Raw genomic sequence first — 10,550 nt, 5'->3', positions numbered from 1 at the left:
GCAGGCAGAGGGAGTCTGGAAGGGCGTCAAGGAATCTTTGGGTTGTCTGAGAATTTATAGCACGACTTTTAATGCTTCCTGGTTGGGGTCTGGGCAGATTATTTGTTGCGATTGCAAACATAATAAAATGGTGGTCAGATAGTCCAGGATTATGAGGAAAAACATTAAGATCCACAACATTTATTCCATGGGACAAAACTAGGTCCAGAGTATGACTGTGGCAGTGAGTAGGTCCAGAGACATGTTGGACAAAACCCACTGAGTCGATGATGGCACCGAAAGCCTTTTGGAGTGGGTCTGTGGACTTTTCCATGTGAATATTAAAGTCACCAAAAATTTTGATATTATCTGCGATGACTACAAGGTCCGATAGGAATTCAGGGAACTCAGTGAGGAACGCTGCATATGGCCCAGGAGGCCTGTAAACAGTAGCTATAAAAAGTGATTGAGTAGGCTGCATAGATTTCATGACTAGAAGCTCAAAAGACGAAAACGTCGTTGTTGTTTTTTTTGGGTAAATTGAAATTTGCTATCGTAAATGTTAGCAACACCTCCGCCTTTGCGGGATGCGCGGGGGATATGGTCACTAGTGTAACCAGGGGGTGAGGCCTCATTTAACACAGTAAATTCATCAGACTCAAGCCATGTTTCAGTCAGGCCAATCACATCAAGATTATGATCAGTGATTAGTTCATTGACTATAATTGCCTTTGAAGTGAGGGATCTAACATGAAGTAATCCTATTTTGAGATGTGAGGTATCACAATCTCTTTCAATAATGGCAGGGATGGAGGAGATCTTTATACTAGTGAGATTGCTAAGGCGAATACCGCCATCTTTAATTTTGCCCAACCTAGGTCGAGGCACAGACACGGTCTCAATGGGGATAGCTGAGCTGACTACACTGACTGTGCTAGTGGCAGACTCCACTAAGCTCGCAGGCTGGCTAACAGCCTGCTGCCTGGCCTGCACCCTATTTCATTGTGGAGCTAGAGAAGTTAGAGCCCTGTCTATGTTCGTAGATAAGATGAGAGCACCCCTCCAGCTAGGATGGAGTCCGTCACTCCTCAACAGGCCAGGCTTGGTCCTGTTTGTGGGTGAGTCCCAGAAAGAGGGCCAATTATCTACAAATTCTATCTTTTGGGAGGGGCAGAAAACAGTTTTCAACCAGCGATTGAGTTGTGAGACTCTGCTGTAGAGCTCATCACTCCCCCTAACTGGGAGGGGGCCAGAGACACTTACTCGATGCCGACACATCTTTCTAGCTGATTTACACGCTGAAGCTATGTTGCGCTTGGTGACCTCTGACTGTTACATCCTAACATCGTTGGTGCCGACATGGATAACAATATCTCTATACTCTCTACACTCGCCAGTTTTAGCTGGCGAGTGTAGAGAAATCTAGGTTTATTGTTAGTTTAAAAATTATAACGATGCTTCAAATGGGGGAAAGGGTCTTTGTACATAGATAGCCCTTGAAGTGTGTGCTCTGCTCTCTGTTGCTTTGACCAACTCTTAGATTGAGCCTAACTTTATATCCTAATGTTTTCATTATGAGTGCAAGCAAAGTTTTGAGACAATGAGACGAAGCCCCTTCAGACTTTTGGGAGTAACAGTCTTACTGTATGCTTAAACCGGTGTTGCAAAAGGCCTGTGACATACCTAGCATTCCTTTTCTTTGCGATAAGTGACATCACTTTTTGACTAAATGATGTGTCATGCTTAGTTTGTTGTTTATTGTTGTTTTAAACCAAAGCATATAGGCCTAGCTATAAATCCTTACCCTGACAGTAGGCCTAGTCTATGGGCCAGGAGAGATTCTGTCACAACTGTCAATGAAGAGAGAATGGGACCAAAGTGCAGCGGGTTGCATGCTCAACATATTCATTAATCAAAATGTGAACACCACAGAAATACAATAAACAAACTACTGACAGGTACAGAGCAGCAGGCTCAACAGAAGCAGTGCTCTCAAACAACTACCCACAAGTGAACAAACAAAACACACACCTACTTATAGGACTCCCAATCAACTAGAAACACCTGCCTCCAATTGAGAGTCCAGCACCCAACCTACACATAGAAAACTAACCTAGAACATACCCATAGAAATACAAACATAAACCAGTGACCAAAAAACCCCGTAATACATAAATAAACTACCCTCTGCCACGTCCTGACCAAACTACAATAACAAAATGTCCTCTATACTGGTCAGGACGTGACAGATTCCATGGTTCAGATCAGGAGAATTGAGATTTTGAGTCATTTTCATAGCATCAAAAAAGGACAAATGTTCTTGTAATTGCTGTCATCTCAACTGTTGCTAGTCAGCAGCAACCCTTATGAACGGTTGTTAGTCAGCAGCAACCCTTATGAACTGTTGCTAGTCAACAGCAACCCTTATGAACTGTTGTTAGTCAGCAGCAACCATTATGAACTGTTGTTAGTCAGCTGCAACCCTTATGAACTGTTGTTAGTCAGCTGCAAACCTTATGAACTGTTGTTAGCTGCAACCCTTATGAACTGTTGTCAGTCAGCAGCAACCATTATGAACTGTTGTTAGTCAGCAGCAACCCTTATGAACTGTTGCTAGTCAGCTGCAAACCTTATGAACTGTTGTTAGTCAGCTGCAACCCTTATGAATTGTCAGTCAGCAGCAACCATTATGAACTGTTGATAGTCAGCAGCAACCCTTATGAACTGTTGCTAGTCAGCAGCAACCCTTATGAACTGTTGTTAGTCAGCAGCAACCATTATGAACTGTTGCTAGTCAGCTGCAACCCTTATGAACTGTTGTTAGTCAGCTGCAACCCTTGTGAACTGTTGTTAGTCAGCTGCAACCCTTATGAACTGTTGTCAGTCAGCAGCAACCCTTATGAACTGTTGTTAGTCAGCAGCAACCCTTATGAACTGTTGTTCATCAGCTGCAACCCTTATGAAATGTTGTTAGTCAGCAGAAACCCTTATGAACTGTTGTTAGTCAGCAGCAACCCTTATGAACTGTTGCTAGTCAGCTGCAACCCTCACTCATTCAAAGTGACCTTGTTTAAGCAGAAGGGCCAACTTCAGGAGTAAACGTTATTCATAATAAGGCTTACACACATAGAGAAAATCGGACATCTCTGAAATGAAAATGGATGTCACTACCTTCAGCAATTTATTTTTTACCTAAACCTTCCCTGAACTCTTGAGAAAAAACAAGTGACACTCCCATATACCCCCCAAAAATTATTAAAACAAAGTGTATACAGAGAACATCCTTACAGTTTACCCTCACCTCTTGGAGACACCAGAGCCTTAGATATGTCGTTTTAGAAACTGTTCTTCATCCTGTCAGCATTACATGGCAACGCAGGAATTTTAATAGCGCACATTGCTGCGGGCCAGAAGGTTGTGTGTTCACAGACCACTATGGACAAGAGTAAGGGTGGAAAGATCTAATTTATAGTAAAAGCATTGCATGAATCTATCAATGTATTTGCAGGTCCGAGGAAAATGTGCCTTTATAAACATTTCATGAAAATATTTTTTAATAGTACACAAATTGCTCAAATTACAGGCTAAGAATGGACGTAGAGATAGGCCTATGTGTTGATCTTATCCAATGACGACCTGTCAATCAGGGCAGCTTTGTTAATCATGTATTGCTTTGTTTGAGCCTCACGTGTATTGCATGGTATTTTGGCATTAATACGTGTCACATATCAGTTTGCAAACAATGTACAAAAAAATAACTAAATGAGTTAATAAAGACGCATACAACATGGTCTCTTTTTTGCTTTCTTGAGTAAGGCAGCTCAGTGGTTTCAGTTGTGGCTGTGGGGGCTATGAATCATTTGATTGAGACCACGCTAAATAGCCTATAGGCACACTTCATATTGCATTTCCAGCAGAGAACCGGGTGGAATCAGGCATACATCGATATATAGCCTAATAAGCAACGAATTCTAAAACACTGAGAAATATTGACATTTCTTTCATTACAAACTACATGACCCTCCCCTGGACTAGATTTAAAAAAAATACTAAACCCTCCCCTTGACTGAAATTGAAAAGGCATGACCCTCTCCCATTTTCCTCCAGGTACCCTCCCTGTACATTTTTATCCATCTCTTAGCATTACAATTTTACCGTAAAAACTAAGAATGTTCTTGTTAAAGTTATAAACAGAAGTGATAGTAACACTGTAAATGATTCATCGTTACAGAACTCTTTCGTTTGAAGTTCTGAAGGGTGACACAGCGTTTTTAGTCTGTACTCTTTCCCCCTCCCCCTCTATTCTTATTTCCCTCCCTCCTTCCCAGTCCTCCTGTCATAACCTCCTGTTGGTTCTACTACAGTATGGAATGACTAAGGCTCTGCCCTGGCTGTATTACTGCCTTGTCATTGTGACTCAGCATTCTGGAGTCTCAAGCAGGGACGGAAGAGGAAGCGAGATGTTCCACTCCATCAATGGTTCTGTTTCAATGGAAGTCAAGGACTAAGCAGACAGCTATCGCATTGATGTCTATGGAGAACACCCCCCTCCCCCCCTTCCCCCGCCCCCCTTCAGCAGACAGTGGTAAAAGGCCTGAGTGAACTACCTTCATTTATCCACCATCTTTGGCCTGAAGGCCATTCTTTTCCGCTATCACCGTGACAATGGTGGAAGGAGTCTCGGTCTCATGACTGTGGAAACAGATTTGAGCGGTGGTGAGTGGGCGAAAACGTGCTGAGACTAGGGGAAAAAAGGGAAGAAGGAGAGAACAGCAGTAACACATACTATGTAACTTACTAAGGCATTTTTAAACAAATAACTGTAATATGGTTGTTTCTGATGAATGTTGGAGGTAAAATACACCAACAACTTTCCTGATCATTTGGCCAATATACCACAATCACAACTCAAATAACAATATTTTTCAATATTACCTTAAACTGTTGGTCTAACTAACAGTTTAGAAAATCATCACCAAACCCCTTGGTTTTTCACACTCAATAGTTTCCCGTGTGTACCAAGAATGGTCCACCTCACATATTATTTTACATTCAGCCAATTTAACACAACTATGGGAAGCATTGGAGTCAACATGGGCCAACATCCCTGTAGAACGCTTTCGACACCCTTTAAATCGAGTCCTTACCCCAATGAATTGAGGCTGTTCTGAGGGAAAAAGTGGCGTTTGCAATTCAATATTAGGAAGTTGTTATTAATGTTTTATACACTCAGTGTATATATACAGTGCCGTAAAAAAGTATTTCCCCTTTTCTGATTTTCTCTATTTTTGTTATCAGATCTTCAACCAAAACCGAATATTAGATAAAGGGAACATAGGTTTACAAATAACAAAAAAAATTATACTTATTTCATTTATTTAATTAACCAAGTTACGCAACACCTAATTCCCCTGTGTGAAAAGTAATTGCTCCCTTACACTCAATAACTGGTATTGCCACCTTTAGCTGCAATGACTACAACCAGATGCCAAATACCATATCGGTCCATATTATCAGGCAGGTGTGTAATTTAGCAATAAGCATGATAACCTGTATTATGGGGTTGCATGGGGTTGCCCATCTACATTTACCCCAGTGTGCTAACCATTAGCTAGATCAGTGGTTCTCAATCCTGGTCCTGGGGACCCAATGGGGTGCACATTTTTGTTTTTTCCCAAGCACTACACAGCTGATTCAAATCATCAAAGCATTTTGATGAGTTGATAATTTGAATCAGCTGTGTAGTGCTATGGCAAAAACAAAAATGTGCACCCGTTTGCGTCCCCAGGACCAGGTTTGAGAACCACTGAGCTAGATCATAAACTCAAAACATTATCTTGTTGCTAGCAACATAGACTATTGCTAACTTGACTGTCACAAACTTCCACTGGTACTGTCACGTCCTGACCAGTAATAGGGGTTATTTGTTATTGTTTGGTCAGGACGTGGCAGGGGTGTTTGTTTTATGTGGTTCGGGCTATGTATTTAGGTAGAGGGGTGTTTGGTTTATGTGGTCCGGGGTTTGTTAGTCTATGTTCTATGTTAGTGTATTTCAATGTTCTGTCTAGTCTATTGTAGTCCTATGTTTAGTTAATTGGGGTTGGACCTTCAATTGGAGGCAGCAGGTTATCGTTGCCTCTGATTGAAGGTCCTATAATTAGGAGTTTGTTTTTCATGGAATTTTGTGGGAGTTTGTTGCTGTGTATAGTTTTGTGCCTTACTGCCCTCGTGTTTATTTTGGTTATCCTTCTTTGGCCGTTAATAAAAGAAGATGAGTATACATTTTCCTGCTGCGTCTTGGTCTAAACCCTACGACGCCTGTGACAGGCACTCAGCCAAGGATGTATAACCACTGAATAAGTTAGGCCTATCTGTTACAACGGACTCCTGTTACTGCCTACCATGCTATGTTGTTGTCTTAGGTCTTTCTTTATGTTGTGTTGTCTCTCTTGTCATGAAAGGCCTTTTGCCTTTTGGTAGGCCATCATTGTAAAAAATAATTTGTTCTTAACTGACTTGCCTAGTTAAATAAAGATTAAAAATAAATAAAGCAATTCTCTGCAGCTTTTGAAATTATTGATCATAATCTGCTGCTGGAAAAAGCGTACGTTTTATGGCTTTACATCCCCTGCTATATTGTGGATCTTAAGTTAACTAACAGAACACAGAGGGTGTTCTTTAATGGAATCCTTTCCAACATAATCTAGGAAGAGTCAGGCATTCCCCAGAGCAGCTGCCTAGGCCCCTTACTTTTTCAATCTTTACTAATGACTTGCCACTGGTGCTGAGTGAAGCCTGTGTGTCTATGTATGCTGATGACTCAACACTATACACATCAGCTACCACAGCAGGTGTAATCACTGCAACACTTAAGAGCTGCAGTCAGTTTCAGAATGGGTGGCAAGAAATAAGTTAGTCCTAAATATGTGAATTTCAAAAACTAAAGGAATTGTATTTGGGACATAAAATTAAAACCCTAAACCTCAACTAAATCTTGTAATGGATAATGTGGAAATGTAACAAGTTGAGAATAAACTTCTGTCATTGTAAAAACATATTGATACAACAGTAGCTAAGATGGGGATAGGTCTGTCCATGATAAAGCACTGCTCTGCCTTCTTAACGCTATCAACAAGGTAGGTTCTACAGGCCCTTGTTTTGTCCCACCTGGACTACTGTCCAGTCGTGTGGTCAGGTGCCACAAAAAAATTACAATTGGCCCAGAACTGGGCAGCACGGCTCACCCTTAAATGTACACAGCGAGCTAACATTAATATGAATGTCAATCTCTCATGGCTCAGAGTAGAGGAGAGATTGACTTCATCACTACTTGTATTTGTGAGAAGTATTGACATGTTGAATGCACCGAGCTGTCAGTTTAAACTACTAGTACACAACTCAGACACCAGTGTATACCCAAGACATGCCACCAGGTCTCTTCACAGTACCCAAGTCCAGGACAGACTATGGGAGGTGCACAGTACTACATAGAGCCATGACATGGCTACTATTCCACATCAAGTTACTCATGCAAGCAGCAAAATCATATTTAAAAACACAGTAACATATGCACTAAAAATACACACATGGATTTTGTGCTGTGGATATATGGTAGTAGAGCAGTGGCCTGAGTGCAAACCCTTGTGTTGTGAAATCTGTTTAGTAATGTAATGTTTTATTGTATAGAACTGCCTTTATTTTGCTGGACCCCATGAAGAGTAACTGCTGCCTTGACAGCAGCTAATAGGGATCCATAAAATATAAATTTTGGTAAATTAAGGAATATGCATTTTAATCAGATGCCATCTAGTGGGCTTTTTGGGTACATCAGATTACAAATCTCTGGCCCTTTGTCAAATATATTTTCCAATAGAATGAGAGCTGTGAAACTTTACACTAAATATAAACCAAGTTAGTGAATACCATAAAAATGTACCTAATTATTTTACCATGTCAATACTTCTTGGTTGTAAATATTGGTGGCAGTTGTGAAAAGAAAATAGTTGCAGAGGACCTGAAAATGCCATTGCTGATTAGTTCTCATTTGGCTAGCATCCCCTTTAACCAAGTGGTCTCTCCACTAGAAACTCAAGTACTATACGGACAAATTAGAAAATGTCAATATGTTCAGTTAAAGTATTATAGTTAAGCTTGCCCGTTAATTACCAAAATGATAGTGTTGAGTATTTTCAGTAAATTACCAGTAGCTTTGCAACCATATGACAGCTCCAATAAGCCCCTTATGGTGAACAAAAGGCTTGTAGAATCATTAGTATTTTGAGAATTCAGTTCATAATTTGCTATAGGGTAACTATTGGGCATTACCAACTGAAATAAACTAGATTTGTCAGTAAGAGCCATACTTCCCATCAATAGAGAAATGCACCATAACAGCTGGCTAACGGTTTTGATTGACCTCTAGGCCGTCTAATATACCTGTGATGCGGAGTTAAGGTCTACAACTGTAGTTAACCATTTCACGATTACGGACCTGGAGTTGACTGTTGTGCCCTTAATCGACTTGGCACTATTACAAGCTAAGGTAAAGGACACTCTGTGGTCAGAGGTAATGTCCTTTATAAACCTCATGTTAAACTTCTATTGTTATGACCCTCAGCCGTCTACAATTGTCAGTATTTATCACTAGGAAATTGAGATGCTCAGTAAGACGGAGCAAAGAACCTGAATAGACTGTTACAACATCCATTACTACAGGTCACTATTTTTATTGTTTTACAAGATGCCTTGCCTCAAATACAGTAGTGTTGTCAACAAAAAGACCTCAATGTTACAGCTGTGTTGCACTGCACCAGTTCAACACTCTACCCTCCTTATAAATGCAAAGCCAGTAGGATCTATCAGAGAAGCCAGGAGTCCTGGTCTGAGGCTGGATGCTGTAGCCTGGGGATGGAAGTGGTTTAGCTCTGGCCTCCCAGGGTGTGCTTGTCAAACAGGTACTCTGCCATCTTGTTTTTGACAGCATCCATCTTGGTGAGGTTGGTGATGTGGTCACCCAGCTTCTTAATGGCCTCCACCTGCTCATTCAGGTAATGGGTCTCCAGGAAGTCACACAGCTAAAGAGGGAAAACACAGGTCAGACAAGAGAATAACTACAGAATATTGTAGATACAGTAACACACAAGAGCCTGGTGGTAATGGCATAAGTGCAGATAATGTGTTTGCAGCTTTTTTAATGGACTATTGTGTGCGTGTGAAGAAGGTCACAATCTTTGTATCATTAGAGCTACAACAACCTGATCATCTCCTGGGACAGTACCTGTATTCTATGTGATATATACATGTGATGTGCAGATCCACCATAACTTACATGGGGGTCAACCTTGTCAGAGGCAATCTTGTGCAGGTCCAGCAGGGCCTGGTTCACATTCTTCTCCAGCTGCAGAGCACACTGCATGGCCTCCAGCCCATTGCCCCACTCATCACGTTCTGGCTTCTACAGAGGACAGAGTGAACACAGAAGTGTTAGGGAATACTAGCAGACATTAAGGTTAGGATAAAGTGAACAGAGTTACACCCCTCACACTGTCAGTTCAGTGGTTAGAGACAGTATGTTCAGGACTACTCCAGGTTCTCTACATCAACTTAATGCTGTAGACACTCTCCTCCATGGAGTAAAGACATTTCTAACAGTCTACAATCTAACTGGGTTTTTCGATGCTCAGGGGCTCACCTTGATGTCCTGGAGTAAAATGCGTCCACCTCTCTTGTTCTGGAAGGAGAGTAGCTTGTCGGCGTGCTCCCGCTCCTCGTCGCTGTTCTCCTTGAAGAAATGCGCGAAGCCAGGCAGAGCCACATCGTCACGGGAGAAATAGAAAGCCTGGGTGGATAAACATAAATCAGTGTGTTTACAAGAAGAAGAAAAACATGACAGCATTATGTTCTTGTTGTGGCAACTAAACTTGATGACAAAGGCATGAATCAGTCTAGTCTGTAGTCTACTTGGTAACCTGACAAGTAACCCGCCAAGGAGTTGTTACGCGCTCTGTCCAAGGTAGGATAGATTCCCGGCTTCAATTGAATGCTATATCTACCTGAAAGCTCTTAATAACAAAGTAAAACTCATTAACTTCAGGGAGTTACATTTCTTGGTTCTTTAATTGTCTAGGCCTGTAGAAAAGTCAGCGAAAAATTGCATTTAGGCCCAGGAATAATAATACATAGGTAGATCAACAAAACTGTCATCTTGGTAGACTCCTTACCATTGAAGTGTAGGTGTAGGAGGCAAACATCTCCATGTTGATCATCCGGTTGATGGCAGCTTCGCAATCGTGGTGATAGTTCTGGCGGATCTGAGACTCCATCTTGGCAGATTTTATTTTATATCAAAATAAAGTGTAGGAAAATAAAGTTCCTTCGACTATTTTGCTATTACAGTTAAAGTAACTGTTACGTTATAAATCCGGAATGTTCTATAGTGCAGGACGAAGGCAGAGGAGTTCCGTTCAATCACTGTTGAAGCAAGAACTTCTTCATGCGTCTTCTCAGACTTGTGAACTGGAAGGAGCCTTGTTCCCTCTATTTATTGTTCCGAACGGAACGCGTCAGTGAAA

At 41.3% G+C, this 10,550-nt stretch overlaps 1 protein-coding gene across 1 annotated transcript; it reads right to left on the bottom strand.

The window, feature by feature from the left end:
• Nucleotides 1-8,689: 8,689 nt before the first annotated feature.
• On the bottom strand, nucleotides 8,690-10,536 carry LOC106599970 (ferritin, middle subunit-like). The gene is made up of 4 exons (XM_045714931.1): nucleotides 10,200-10,536; nucleotides 9,671-9,817; nucleotides 9,308-9,433; nucleotides 8,690-9,053 (listed from the first exon to the last, which is right to left on the bottom strand). Exons 1-4 carry the CDS (start codon nucleotides 10,299-10,301, stop codon nucleotides 8,898-8,900), a joined length of 531 nt encoding a protein of 176 aa, XP_045570887.1. The 5' UTR covers nucleotides 10,302-10,536; the 3' UTR covers nucleotides 8,690-8,897.
• Nucleotides 10,537-10,550: the final 14 nt, after the last annotated feature.

The sequence above is a fragment of the Salmo salar genome, chromosome ssa03, assembly GCF_905237065.1.
Source record: "Salmo salar chromosome ssa03, Ssal_v3.1, whole genome shotgun sequence".
Taxonomy (NCBI): domain Eukaryota; kingdom Metazoa; phylum Chordata; class Actinopteri; order Salmoniformes; family Salmonidae; genus Salmo; species Salmo salar.
The sequence above is the reverse complement of the archived record's forward strand: the minus strand, read 5'-3'. Positions and strand labels throughout refer to the sequence as shown.